This window comes from Acomys minous (assembly GCF_964271855.1).
Source record: "Acomys minous genome assembly, chromosome: 1".
NCBI classification, from domain to species: Eukaryota; Metazoa; Chordata; class Mammalia; order Rodentia; family Muridae; genus Acomys; species Acomys minous.
In genome coordinates, this window is record NC_140483.1 from 162,199,827 (window position 1) to 162,214,871 (window position 15,045).

Here is a 15,045-nt window from a genome sequence, read left to right on the forward strand (position 1 = left end):
CAGATGTCTTAGAAGTACTGCCAAAGACTGCTTACTTTCTTCTCTCTGAATGTTATATATATTGTTTCCTTTATATGCAGCACACTATTGCTTCCCTACCTCTAATCACCTTGCAAATACAAACTGCAGGAATTAATTCAGGTATCACTTTTCAGGAGCACAAAGTTGTGTCTGCTTTATGTCTGAGTTAGAGTTACTCCATGCTCATCCATTACACATAACATCTAAGTTGTAATAATTGGATTAGTTATCAATCTGACCCATTAAACTATAAGCTACTTGTGTTCCATCTTTACCTCCAATGTTTTTTGTAGTGTCTGACACAAAGTATTTGTTCAATAAATGTTTGCTACTTGTGTAATTTCATCTTACATAATGGGGACACACTGGTTCACACCTATCTGCTCTTTTCAGTTCTCTATATGTTTTTAATTTGGGCTTCTCAATTAGCTTTGGTAAGTGATTCTTAATAGAACATTATAACTTAATATCTTAGAATTTATAAATTTAACTAGCAGAATGATCCTGGCCTCTAAACACAGTATTTTATTACAGCAAGAATAATTTACAGGGATCATAGCAGGTGCAGCAAGGACCCCACCTTAGACTCTGTATAAAAAGTGAACCCCTTTGTCTATCTTATTCAGAGTTTCATTGGAGAAACAATTCATAATTTGTCATTTAAAGTATATAAGTCAAGGGTGTTGAGTATAAGCCACAGAGTTGTGTACATAATCAACAAATTTAATTTAGCATTTTTAGTCCCAGTTGGTCATGTGGCATCAAATTAAGCTAATAAACTCAGAACCTTGGTTTTCTATATTTCAAACAAGAGACTTTAAACCAGAAATACTTAAATTACTTTGCATAAAAACAGTGACAATTAAATGAATTCATAACTCTTACAATGTATGATATATAAAAAATACTCAACAAAAGGTTTATACTTCTTGTCTTTAAGAAGCTTATCACTCAGAATGGTATCATGTCTTACATTTTTATAGTTAACAAAAACATATTTCAAAAACTTCCAGATAAAATAGACCAAGGGACTGAAATCAAGGTTTGTGTCAGTATTTCATCCCTCTAATATTTATACCCCGTGGATCTCATGAGATGATATTCAGTATCTGCCTCTTGTTTTTTCCCCTCCTCCCTTGCACCTTGTTTCTGCCACACCTAAGAAGTTCTTTGCTCAGATCAGTGACTCTTAACATTCGCATTGTGCCTTTGCTCGTTTGTTTTTAGAGAATGTCTCCCTGTGTAGTGCAGGCTGATCTTGAACTTGTGATCCTTCTGCCTCTTCCCCTACTGCTGTCTGATACGATTTTTTAAACCTGAAATATCCTTCCTCTCAGTGACTCTCACCACAAGACCATCTCTTTCTGAAACTATTACTGATATTCCCTCACTAGTGTAGAATGTTCCCCTCTGTGCTGCCTAGCATTATGTCAACTTGCCACAAACTAGAGTTATTTGGGAAAATGGAACTCCAGTTGAGAAAATGAGTCCCCACTAGATGGGCCTAAGGGCAAGACTGTGGGGCATTTTCTTTATTGATGATTGATGGGGGAGAGCTTTGCTCACTGCAGGTGGTGACAAGCCTGGTGGTCTTAGATGCTATGCTAAAGCTGGCTAAGTAAGACAACAGGAGCAAGCTAGTAAGCAACATTTTTCTATGGCTTCTGTTTCAGTTCTTTCCCTGACTTTGCTCAGAGATGACTGTTACCTCAAAGTTTAAAATGAGATGTACCCCTTTCCCCAAGTTGTTTTGGTAATAGTGGTTTAGCATAGCAGTAGAAACTCTAAGACACCCTCTTAGTGCACCCATCATGTACAGACTGATTCACTGCACTGAACTTATTTGTATGTTGTTTGTACATTAGACAGAGTGATCTCTGAGAGTATCAAATTGAACTGGCTTAGTACTTTCTACTCCTACAGGCACACGCATGCCGAATTGGATTGCTCACGTCCCAATTCAGGCTCTGGCTGTGATCTACTCCCTCTACAGGGATACATAGCTAAGTGTCCCAGTCCTTACTTTTTAAGGGTCCGTTTAAATGTAACCTGTTCCATAAAGACTTTTCACTGTTTCCTAGACGGAAATATAAGCCTCTTCAAAGTGCTCCTGACTCCACTTTTATACCTAATTACTCTCTCCTCTGGGTTATGGTTATTTCCCTTTCTACACACTCAACATGGACTGTTGGCATTAACATTGGCACTAAAGATAAAATACTAAAAATATAGACATCAACTCTACCCTTGTGCAGCAGATAGTGTATAGAAACGGCATTTAAGAACAAAGGATTTCAAGCACATTACTTTTCACAAGGATTTTCTTTCCTCAGAGAAATCTACATTTTAAACTCATCATATGAAAAAGAATCCAGTCAGTCACTTGACTAAACAATTGTATAAAGCAGGAACTTATATAAATCCCTATGCTTAAAATAAATATTACTCAAGATGAGCCAAGAACTTAAGCAGCCAAAGTTCTGATTTTCCAATCCTATAAAGGTCTTAAATGTTAAACTGTCACTAACAACATGTCAATATGTATGCTCTGTAATTCTGTTACTGCAGATGAAAATTTATATAATATACAATTTTCATATTCCTGACTCAAGATAGTAGTCTTAACTTATTCTAAATATTTAATATATACATATAGTGATAAATAACATTGTATGCGACGTGAAGGTATCATCACTTTTTGGAAAAAGAAAAGAAAAAAATCTTCTATTGAGGGACACTTAGGCTGTTTCCATGTTCTGGCTTTTATGAATAAGGCTGCTATGAACATGGTTGAGCAAATGTTCTTGTTGTGTGCTGGAGCATCTTCTGGGTATATTCCAAGGAGTGGAATAGCTGGGTCTTGAGGAAGCCCTATTCCCATTTTTCTGAGATAGCACCAGATAGATTTCCAAAGTGGTTGTACTAGTTTGCATTTCCACCAGCAATGAAGGAGTGTTCCTCTCTCCCCACATCCTCGCCAGCATGTGGTGTCGCTTGGCACTCAGAGGAAGGACAGCAGGTTACCAAGAAGAGACTTGATACCCTATGAACATATACAGGGGGAGGTAATCCCCCTCAGGAACAGTCATAGGGAAGGGGAATAAGGGGAAAATGGGAGGGAGGGAAGAATGGGAGGATACAAGGGATGGGATAACCATTGAAATGTAACAAGAATAAATTAATAAAGGAAAAAAAATCAAAAAAAAAAAAAAAAAAAAAAAGAAAGAAAGAAAAGAAAAAAATCGAGTCCCAGGGACAACAGTGTGGCCTTCTTCACGTCCTGTAAGTTCATACCCATAAGTTGCTTTACGACTTTTGACACTTTGTATGTTTTCCTCTCTAGAACACTGAATACTCCTTTAGAACAAAATCGATATTTTAGTTTTTAGACTTTTGTATTCCTTGTCTATCATAATGATAAGCATGTACTAGGTACTTAACTATTATCTATGGAATAAATGAAAGATTTTTTTTCAGAGCTTCCTATGAAAAAAAAAGGAACATATCAGTACCTATTACTAGGTATAGCACCTGATTTTCCAGATGCTGTCAAATGATCCCAACTGCTGGAAATCACATGTTCATACTTGATGGAATAGGCAGGGGTAAGTTAACAGGGTACTGCTAACAGCTCTGTGGCTTTAGAGATTAGATGATAGAACACACTGCAGCTTCCATCTTAGTTTCTTTTGGATCATTCACTTGTAGGGGAAGCCAGCTGCCATGTTGCAAGAATATTAAGTAGCTTAATGAAGAAGTCCACATGGTGACTAACAGAATCTTTTTGCCCCTAGCAAGCAACATGAGTTAGCCATATTGACGCAGATTCTACAGTTTCAATTAAGCCTTCAGACTATTCACATAGCTCTAACATCTTGACTGCAGTCTCATGAGAAATCCCAAGTCAACATAAACAATGCAAGAAAATTAAACTAAACACCTGTAAAATTAAGTAAGCAAGCAAATAAATTTTTTTTGTTAAAAACAACATGAAGCAAGTAAAAATTCAGTTATGGCATAAGAGAAATATTTACAAATTATTCTTTTATAAAACCATTTTTATTTAAATATTTATAATGCTAGAGATAAAATTTAATATCTCCTACTTACTGGGTAAGAGCTTTCCCATGGAGCTATACTATTATTTCTTACAAATCATGTATCTGATAACTGATTTGTATATATAACTATATCAATACAATGACAAAATTAATACTACAATTTTAAGGTGAACAAAAAAACCAAATAGGTATTTTCTCAAAAGATATACAAAACTGGTAAATAAACATATAATTAGCCATCAGAGACAGACAGACAAAACCACAACGGAATACCATTTCACACTGATTAAGATGGCTATAGGTATAAAAAAAAAGTAGATAATAAATGTTGTTGAGTCTGTGGACAATTTAGAATCCTCATATATTCTTGCTAAAAAGAAAAGACCAGGACTGGAAAAAAAGGCTCAGTGATTAAGAGCAAGCACTGTACTTACAGAGTCCAGTTCCCAGCATCCATGTAGGGCAGCTCACAGTGGCATGTAACTCTAGCTCTGAGGACCCAGAGGATTGGATGCCCTCTTCTTGCCTACACAGGCACTGCATTAACATGTACATGATATTCCATAGACACACATATATACACGTAATTAAAAATAAAAATATCAAATCTTAAAAAAAATAAGGTCAAGGGAGATTGAAATCATATGATGTGTCTATGCTCTCCATACACAGCACGCTTGTACAAACTCATAGACAATACACATACAGCACCCCCACAAAATGATTAGGAAAATCATCTGATACTTCCTCAGAGAGGTAAATAGAGCTCATATATGACATAGCTATTAAAACACTTGCACACAAAAACACAGGGGAGCTGGGGCAGCTAAGAGGCAGAGTGCTTGGCCAGCATAAATGAATGAGTTTCTGGGCTCAATCTCCAGTAGTGGAGAAAACATCCAACCACTGACTTGAGGGTGTACTGGCAACATTTATATACACAAAAACATGAACAGAACTGTTCATTGTTGCATTACTTGTAGTAGATAACTTTTAAATGTCCACCAATTCAGAAAAGAATAAATAAAATGTGGCATCTATACAATATGACAATAAAAGGTATGCATTTTGATACATGTTACAATATGGATGAACTCTGAAAATATGCTAATGAAATAATCCAGATACATGCACAGTGTTGGCTGTTAAGACATCTGAAGTCTCATTTTTCTATATGTATTAGAATTTGATTGCAAATTTATAGAAAGAAAAACTGTAGTGATATTTATAACTCACTTTCACTTACACCCTTCAGAACTCAATTCATCAATGCAGTTTATCTCACAGAGGTAAGTGAAGACCTAGAAAAAGACCTTACCTATGGTGCAATTGCCTGTAGATGTCACTTCTGAACAAGGACAGCGATGGCATTCCTTAGTAGCATCAGGACTCTGATAAAATCCTTCTTTGCATTCTTCACAGTGATCCCCTTTGCTATTTTCCTGGCAGTTTAAACAAGCACCTAAAACAATCAAATTGTTTCAAAGTTAAAAACTTTTAGAAATCCTGCCTTGAAACAGGGGGAGGAAGAGGAGGAGAGGGGAGCAGAGAAGAGAAAAAAAGATTTAGGAATGGAGACATGGCTCAGTTGCTAAGAGCACTCAAATTGCTCTGGGTTTGATTGCCAGCACCTACATGACAGCTCACAACTGTCTGTTTATCTAGTCCAAGGAGATTCTACATCCTCTTCTGACATCTGGGGACTAGGAACACATGCATACATGGAGATAAAACACTTATACACATAAAACAACAAAATACTTCTTTTAAAAAAGATTTATTATTTATGTATGTGTGCCTACATGTGTTTCTGTTCAACATGTATGTGCATGAGCCCTTGGAGAAGAGAAGAGGGAGCTGGAATTCTGGGTATTTGTGAGCCACCCAAAACAGGTGTTGGAAACCCAACCTGGGGCCTCTATAAGAAGAGCAAATGGTTTTAACTGCTGAGCCACCTTTCCAGAACCTCTTGATTTATTTATGTACTAGCTATGTCTATGAATTCAATGTTTCCTCTGAGAAAAAAGCTGGGTATGTGAATATAGTCACAATTTGCCCTCACTGGTTGATTGGTTACATACTGAAAAGAGACTAACTTTGTGAAAGAAAAAAATAAGATAATATATATTAATAGAAGAATCAGTAAATTGTGGCACTTGCATAGTTTGGACTTTGTAGTCAAATACTTAACTATTAAATGCATAGAAACATGCATCTTAAAGGCAGCATTGGTTGAAAAGTAAATTGAAGAACAGCACTTATAGAGAATATTTACTTTAGAGAATTTCAGAAAGCCACACTAGGGGTTAGAGAGAAGCTTTAATGGTTAAGAATATTAGATGCTCTCCCAGAAGACCCCAGTTCAATTCCTATCACCTTTATGGCAGCTCACAATCATCTTTAACTCTAGACCCATAAGATCTGGCACTCTCTTCTGGCTTTCAAGGGCACTGCATACATACTGTGCACACGCATGCATTCAAATAAAACATTCATACAGAAAAAATAAAAGCAAAGTATCAAAAAAAAACACTAAGAAAATAAAAAATACATAATACATTAAACCAAAAGAAAAACACACACATAGTAAAAATCTTTAAATATGGACAGAGACAGTTTAAAGAATTTCATGGATTATTGTCTCTGTGAACAGAGGAAAGAAAATATGACAAAAGAGAAAACAATGGGTCAATTTCATTTGAAATTTTCCATTTCAAATATGTGTTGTAAGGGCTATTCTTGTTTGTCAACTTAAGTACAACAGGACTTAACTAAAACTTAGGTAGCTGGGTATATTTGTGAGGGATTTTCTTAATTAAATCATTTGAAGTGGGAAGACCCACCATTAATCTGGGCTATAAATTCTGTTGGCAAACTATATAAAGGACATGGATGAAGGATCTTTTTTCTCTTTGCTTACTTGGCCTCACTCTCACTGCAAGTCCATTTCTTCACTGGTATTAGAGCCTACTTCCTCAGGATTCTGGTATACTGAAGACCAGTTGATACATCCAGTATTGTGAACTGAAAAACTGCTGCATGTTTGTACTTTCCATTGGTTGAACAGCCACTGTTGGACTAATTAGACTAAAGTCTGTAAACTTCTCTTATAAATACCATAAATGTAGTCATATATACATGAAAGCAGTCTTGATTTGTGTAATATATAATGTATATGTACATATATTCATTCATATATATTCATTTATCAGTTCTTTTCTTCTAGGGAACCCCAACTAATACAGTAATTATACATATCTGGATAAATATGAAGAAAAATGCTGGCAAAATATTAATATTCATTAATTTTAGATGTGGATACATAGGTAGGCTGATTAGTTTTTGTTAAATGATACAAACTAGAGTCATCTGGGAAGACAGAAACCTCAGATGAGAAAATGTGTACATCAGATTGGCTGAATAAAAATGGGCATATAGGTCCCTATGTTTGAAGATTTGGTCTCTAGTTGGTAAAACTGGGAAGGAGTATGAGGCATGGCCTTGTTGGAAGAGGTGTGTCACTAGCGGTAAGCTTTCAGATTTAAAAGGACTCCAGCTATTCTCAGTGCTCCTTCTCTGAGGACTGCTTGAGGACTGTATTGAGACGTGAGCTTTCAGATGCTGGTCCAGACAACATGCTTGCTGCTTCCCTACCCCAAATCATGATGGACTCCAGCTTTCTAAAACCAATCAAAACATTTTTCTGACACAATAGGGATTACCATGGGAGAAGATGATAAAAATATGTTTTATAAGTGTACAAAAATTCTCAATTAATAAAAACATTGTGTTAAGCCTGACAGTGTTGGTGTACACCTTTAATCCCAGCACTCAGGAAGCAGAGGCAGGCGGATATCTGAGTTCAAGGCCAACCTGATCTACATCTTGAGTTCCAGGACAGCCAGGGCTACACAGAGAAAGTCTGTCCGGAAAAACTCTAAAAAATACGTTAAGAAAAGAGATAACAGGACAAAGCAAACAAACAAACAAACAACCCCCCCATTTTCTTCTATAATTGCTTTGCTCATGATACTTTATCAAAAGACTAAAAAGTAACCAATAAAAGACTTTAGGTAAGTTTATTAGGCAGTTTCTTTTTAAACGATTGATGTGGGAGGACTCAGCACACTGTGGAGGTACCAAGCCTAGGAATGTGCTCTTGAGTTTTATTAGAAAGCAGGCTGACTTTTCTGAGGGGAAATGGAAGAAGAGTGGATGAGGAGGAAACAGTCAGGGGAAAGGACTGGGAAGAGAGGAGGAAGAGTAAACTGTGGTCAGGATGTAATATATGAGACACTAAATTTATTAAAAAGGAAAAAATAGAAAATTGAAAACAAAAACAAACAAAAATCCTAAACACCACCACCACCACCAACAACAACAAAGAAAGTAGGCTGAGTAAGCCACTAGAAACAAACCAGTAAGCACTGTCCCTCCATGGCTTCTGCTTCGGGTGCTGCCCCCCAGGTTTCTACCTTGAGTTCCTGCTCTGACTTCCCTCAGTGATAAAGTGTGCCCTGAGGTGAAAGATGAAACAAGCCATTTCTTCTCCAAGTTGCTTTTGGTCATGATGTTCATCACGACAACAGAAAGCAAATTAGGACAGTGGGCATTTGGTATACTTTTCTCAACAGGTTTTGATATGGCAAAGTGAAGAGTTAGAAAGTGATTAGTTAAAAAATTGAGAAGGAGATACAGTTGTATGTTTTGGGGACAGTGCTCCTTTGTCACTCCATGCTGATGGATCCTTGAGAAAGATGAAGCAGCGCCACATCTATAATCAGATTGAGACAGCACAGTGTAAATCAGACTTATACTACTGCTGTGTAAGTAAGTGGGGAAATGCTGCACAAAACATCTAGGAATGTAATGAAATTTTACAACAAGCTAACAACAGCTGATGTTAACATTTATGAATGTTGCATTTCTTTTACTCATGTAGTAGTTACAAAAATGGGTGTGAGAGAAAGGCTGGGACTATGAGATAAAATGGTATGATAACTGGGGAATATTTGAAAGAACAATGAAAGTGATATTAATAATGTATGCTCTCAATTCCTAAAGGATTACAGAACATTCCCCCAAATTTCATGACTTCCTGGAAAAAACAGTTTAATACTACCTGGATACTTAATTTTGATTTCAACTGAATTTGTATGTAAACATCATCTTTTAAATCCATATAAATATATTTAGTTATGAATGACAATGTTTCATATAGCTCAAACTGGTCGCAAATTTACTATTTAGCTGAAGCTGGCTTTGAATGCCTGAGACTCTTGCCTCCATATCTGAATTCTGGGATTACAGGCAAGTGCTATCATGCTGGGCTAAAATCATGTAATGTTTATAGTTATGAGTGTTGAAGACATTTTTCACACATGTAACGAAATACAGTGATAAAAACACTAGGAGACTGCTTTCTTTCTAAATCTTACATCCTAGTGCCTCCTTAGCTATGAGCTCTATAACAATAAAAGTTGGCTTTAAAAAAGGTTTGCTTAAGTACAGACAAGTTAAATCACAGACAACTATGGATTGGTTTTTAACACAAAAGCCATTTAAATTTTAGTTTTTATTATTATTGTTTCAGGTCACAGAAAGAACTCTTGGTTTTACTCAGCAGTAATGGTAGGTCAGTGCAGGGCTTCAGCATGGGGAATTATACAATTACATTTGATAATTTTAAAGGTTTTTACATGGAGACTGGATTGTGGTGTGATTAGGTACCTAGAGAGCAAGCAACAGACAGAAGGCAAAGAGATCAGGTAAGGAAAGGCTAACTAGTCCAAATAGGCAATAATGGCTTGGTTAAGGATACACAATCAGTGGTTGGATCAGGATACATTCTGAAGATAACAGAACTTGTTAGTTTATTAGATATTTGTTGTAAGAATGAAAGACGACAGTTATTAGTGGGAAACAGGCGTTTTGGATGTTAGGATTTTAATTTCAATCAAAGCATTCAAATGAAATAGCCTGTTGGATGTTTCAGGATGGAGATCAAGGGAAAAATGCAAACCTGATAATAAGCACATATGCCGATAGCATTTAAACTAAATCTAGGGCCTGGGTGAGATCACTCAGAGGGAAAGTATGCACGGAGGGGACAAATGTGCTCAGCTCTGACCTCCGAGGCACTGGTATAGAGCTGACTGAGGAAGAAGAAAATGCATCCACACAGGAAGAAAGACAGCAGCATCCTGAAGCAAGGAGGTTACTGAGTAGTCAAGGCAGTCAGTGAGTCAGGCTGCTGGAGTCTCAACTTATATGGGAGATTACCAAGACACGAAAGGGCCATGAGTTCTTAAAAATAAGTCTGCTTTCCGAAGACAAAGTTTGCAGTTAAAAAATAATTGAAACTCTTACACTTTCATTTAAGAAAAATGTGCTTAATAAAGAAAATCTGGAAAACAAGAAAAAGGAAAAGATAAGTGCCCTGAATAAGTCTCATTACCACTTGAGATCCACCCCCCCCCCAATCTTTCCTTATTTATAGAGATTTGGGTTTTGTCACTGAAACAATCTACTTGTATGGTACTTGACATTTTATAACCCAGTCATTTCACACTACCTAGTTATCTGCCATTCGTGAAAACATTCTAACAGCTATCATATCCAGACTGCTTATGGGGATCAAGGCTCTGTAAGAAACACAAGTGTGTTTAATTTTACAAACTACTAGATGGTTATTGTTATCCCAAGTTTATGGATACAGGAACACATTAAATAACTTACCCAAGAAACGTCCACAATTTGATTTTCTGGGGGTTCTAACCATATGCCATCTAGGCAACAGTATTAATTAACTATTGTTATAAATTGGGTATCAATTTTTTAGGACCATAACTTTCATCTTGATGAGCATTTTTTAACATAAAGGTTTTCATTAGAATTATTTTCTCAGAATATTCCTGAAAAATTGAAATCCTGGGTTGAATATTGTTAAGACACTGTTTATGTCTACTGTCAAATTTTTTCCTGTTTTCCTCTAATATATTTTACTACAAAAAGAGAACTTTGAAACCGTAAATCAATCTAAAACAAAAATAGTGGGAAGAATAACTGTGTAAACATACAAAGTGGCCACTAGAGGGCAACTGTATCACAGCACTCTTGAAAACTCATCTGTGAGAGAAATTGTACATGAACTGGCTGTTTTAAGTCAGGTGCTCAGTCCTTCAAATTGGATTCCACTTTATTATAATTTTCCTATGGTAAACATTTACTTCTTTTAGAATCCAGAATAATTCAAAGGATTTATTTTCCTTTATCTCCAGAGTATGTAACAGCTGCTTCCTACTACAAAGAAAAAGATTTATGTACATGGCTTTCTGGTATTATAAAAGACCCAGGAAACAAACAACTGATGATTCAGCACAGTGAACTATTCTTCTTGTTATCCAATGCTGAACCTCACTCTTCTTTTTCATATTTTACCACTATTAGCTCACTTTTTCTAACAAAGATTCAGTGAGTGTTCACAATGTGTCTATAGGTGCTAGAAATTATATAAACAATGGAGATAAAGCTGACGCTGTTCCTACCGTGATAGAACTTACCAGGTAGTGAAGTGTGCACGTGAGTGTAATGGTCACAAGCAAACATGTAAACATCAATTGTGACAAGTGCTCTGAACAATTGCAAGTGCATATAACAATGTATAACAGAGGACTTTGCATTTAGTGAGGAGCAACAGGAAATGCCAATAAAATCACCTTTTGTTGAGGCCCCGAAAGAAGAATATGACTTAAAAAGGCAAAGGGGTCTGTGGTGTGGATGGAGGTTAGTTGGGAAGGCCATTCTTGGTGGAGTAAAGATCATGTTTAATAACCTTGGGACAGGGAAGAAAAGCCAGGATCACACATGTAACAGTAAAGAGAGAAAGAACGTTAGGCAAGTAGGTACAGCTAGATAACACAGGAAAGAACATAACACAATGCCTTCTAAATAGATTTCTCTATGCACACACACTGGAAAGTAGAGGAATAATATAAAGAATAAACTTTGAGTGCAGAGTTTTCTGGGGATCCATTCAGTTTAGATTTGTTCTGATACTCTGTTCTCATAAAACAAAACAAAACAAAACAAACAAACAAACAAAAAAAAACTCTTGTACTTATCAAAATCATATGTCATGGGTTTTTTTCCTGTTGGTTTTAAAAACTTTCCAGGAAGTTCCTCAAATTAGGGAATCTGAAGATCAGAGGTACTGTGTTTAATTTGTGACAATTTGACTGAATTTCCTTAGATGTGGTTTTCTCTGTTACTATACGGCTTGGCATTTGCTGAGCTTTCTGGCCTGTAGCTTGCTGACTATAATCTCCTGGGCCTCTCTTACAGTTACATTAGACTCTGGCTGTGTCCTACTAATCTCTCCTGCTGTTTCTGCCACTGCATTTTATCAAAAGGCTTCAGCTTAGACAGTTTTTAAATTGTATTTCCCATTCTAGGTTTTTTTTATTGCATGTGTATGCGTTTGCAGCTTCATATGCACCCAATTACACATGTATGTGTGTACATGTGTAAGTCATAGGACAATCTTAAGTGTCATCCACAGGAATGTGGTCCACTTCAAGAGGAGAGTCTCTCAATAACCTGGAGCTCACCAATTAGGGTAACTGGATGACCAGCTAATCCCAGGAATCCTCCTCTGTTTCCCCAGCACTCAGATTACAACTGTATGCCACTGGGGCTGGAGAGAGAGAGAGAGAGAGAGAGAGAGAGAGAGAGAGAGAGAGAGAGAGAGAGAGAGAGAGAGAGAGAGAGAGAGAGGGATAGCTTGGTGTTTAAGAATACTGGCTGCTTTTCCAAAGGACCCACATTCAATCCCCAGTACCCATGTGACAATGGTGTACAGCTGTTTGTAACTCCAGTTATAGGGGATCAGATGCCCTCTTCTGGCTTTCATAGACATTGCACACATGTGCTGCACAGACGTACATGAAGACAAAACCTGCATACATACAAAGCTGTGCCCATCATTTTTACATGGTGCTAGAACCCAGCTCTTCAAGCTTGCATAGCAAGTACTTTACTAACTGAGCTATCGCTCCGGTCCTCATGATCTCCATGATCTCCCCTGCCCCGCTCCTGTGTGTGTGTGTGTGTGTGTGTGTGTGTGTGTGTGCACAGTGTAGTGCTATTCTCTACTGAAATTTTATCTTTTTCTCATTTGCCTGAATTTTCCTGTAATTCCTTAATATATTAGTTTTAGTTCTTTTGAAGTTTCACTGTTGAACTCTAATAACAATATTATTTGTAGCGCTTTTTCCATTGCTTATATTTTATTGCTGGCCACATCTTTCATTTTTTTGTAGTCTCTGTTATTTATTGTATATCATACCTGATATATAAAAGAAACAAAGAGGGTCCTATTTTCCTCTAATAGGCAATCATGAGAAAATGATGGCTTCAATTCAATCACACATCAAAGTGCATTGCAGATGTTCTTCACTATTTTTTTTTTTTTTTTGCATGACCCTTTGGATTAAGCATCTGTCAGACCTTTGTTTTCTCAGTTCTGAAAGACTTCAAGAGCTTCAGCACTTGATATTCAGACCCATTCCATACATCTTCAGAGTTTGGCAATGTATTAAGAAGAGCTAGTTGTATGTTATAATAAGCTCTCCTTTCTTTAGAAGGATTTTGTGTCCTCAGCACAAAATATTTTCTGGTCCAGCAATCTATTTCCTGCATAGTCAGGTCTAGGAAAATTGGCCTTGTGTTTAGGGCCCCTCTCATTTCAAATTACCATGCAGGCTCCAAATAGCTGTCAAAAGCTCTTCCTCAAGTAAAAATGCTTTCCTTGGGCCAGCCCCTACTCCTTAGCCCATGCTCAGAATCATCAAATCTCTCCTGGAAAGAAAGCATGTGGTATGTGGATGCAGCCTGACTTAATTTCAGACATCTCGAGCCATAAATGTCCAGACTTTGCCTAAATTACCCTACATACACCTTACACACTTTCCTTACATAGCTTTATTGCACACTACAGATTAAAAAAAAAAGAGTGGTATGGGAAATGGAGCTTTATGACTAGAACCTGTCCACTAGCACCAGGAATGTGGTTGGCATCTTTCATGTTAGCTTGAGATAAACTGGCTACATTCTAGGATTAATGAAAGTCATCTTTGACCTTCAAGCCACATAATTCTTTAGTTGCTGATCCAAGTTGTAAGGACTGGCCAATCTTGCTACCACCCTTGACCATACTTGTTTAAGTAAGCTCACAGTAAATTGTACACTGCAATCCTAACTCTATCTGACTCTTCCTTAAGTCATATGGAACCTCAGTTCTTTCACACATGATTTCCTAAGTGATTACTGCTTACTTAAAAGAGTTCTAACATTTTTTTGCTCAGTCTGACACTTCACTTTCTGTTTTTCTCCACACATCTGTATCTCTTCGATCAAAATGATTTTTGAAATTCATGAAATATTTTAAGTTGTTATAAGGTTTTACTGGCATATACCGTATTGTATCTACTTAAATGAACAAGGCCTTATAAACTATTTGAAAAAATCAATATATAAACACTTCAAGTTCAAACAAATAAGGAATAATTTCATGATGCTATTAAGGAAACTATGTACCTGTGAAAACATCACAGCGATCAGACCGGTTGCTGCACTGGCAGGGCAAGCATCCTGTCTTACTAAAGCCGTAATGTCCATCTTGGCATCGGTCGCACGTGGAGCCGGTGACACCCACTCTGCATTGGCAATTCCCAGAACTGTAATAAAAGCAAAGACAATAAGCAAAAGTAATTGATGTTGAAAACTGTATTGTTCAATGCTCCATAGATTATCTTAATACAGCCAAGAGTTTCTACAAGATTCCATTTCAAGAAACATAAAAAGGCTACCCATCCCCCCACCCCTTGCCCGGCCCAGGGTTTTGTTTGTTTGTTTGGTTGGTTGGTTTTTTTGGTTTCCAGAGTCCTAGTTTCATTTGAGTCCA

General features: G+C 36.9%; 1 protein-coding gene across 1 annotated transcript in view; it reads right to left on the reverse strand.

Moving 5' to 3' along the window:
* MEGF9 (multiple EGF like domains 9) overlaps positions 1 to 15,045 on the reverse strand; it is a 93,698-nt gene that overhangs the window by 8,008 nt on the left and 70,645 nt on the right. The window contains exons 3-4 of the mRNA XM_084773840.1: positions 14,679 to 14,818; positions 5,401 to 5,544 (exon numbers count right to left, since the gene is read on the reverse strand). Coding sequence (XP_084629966.1) covers positions 5,401 to 5,544; positions 14,679 to 14,818 — 284 coding nt within the window. The remainder of the gene's footprint in view (positions 1 to 5,400; positions 5,545 to 14,678; positions 14,819 to 15,045) is intronic.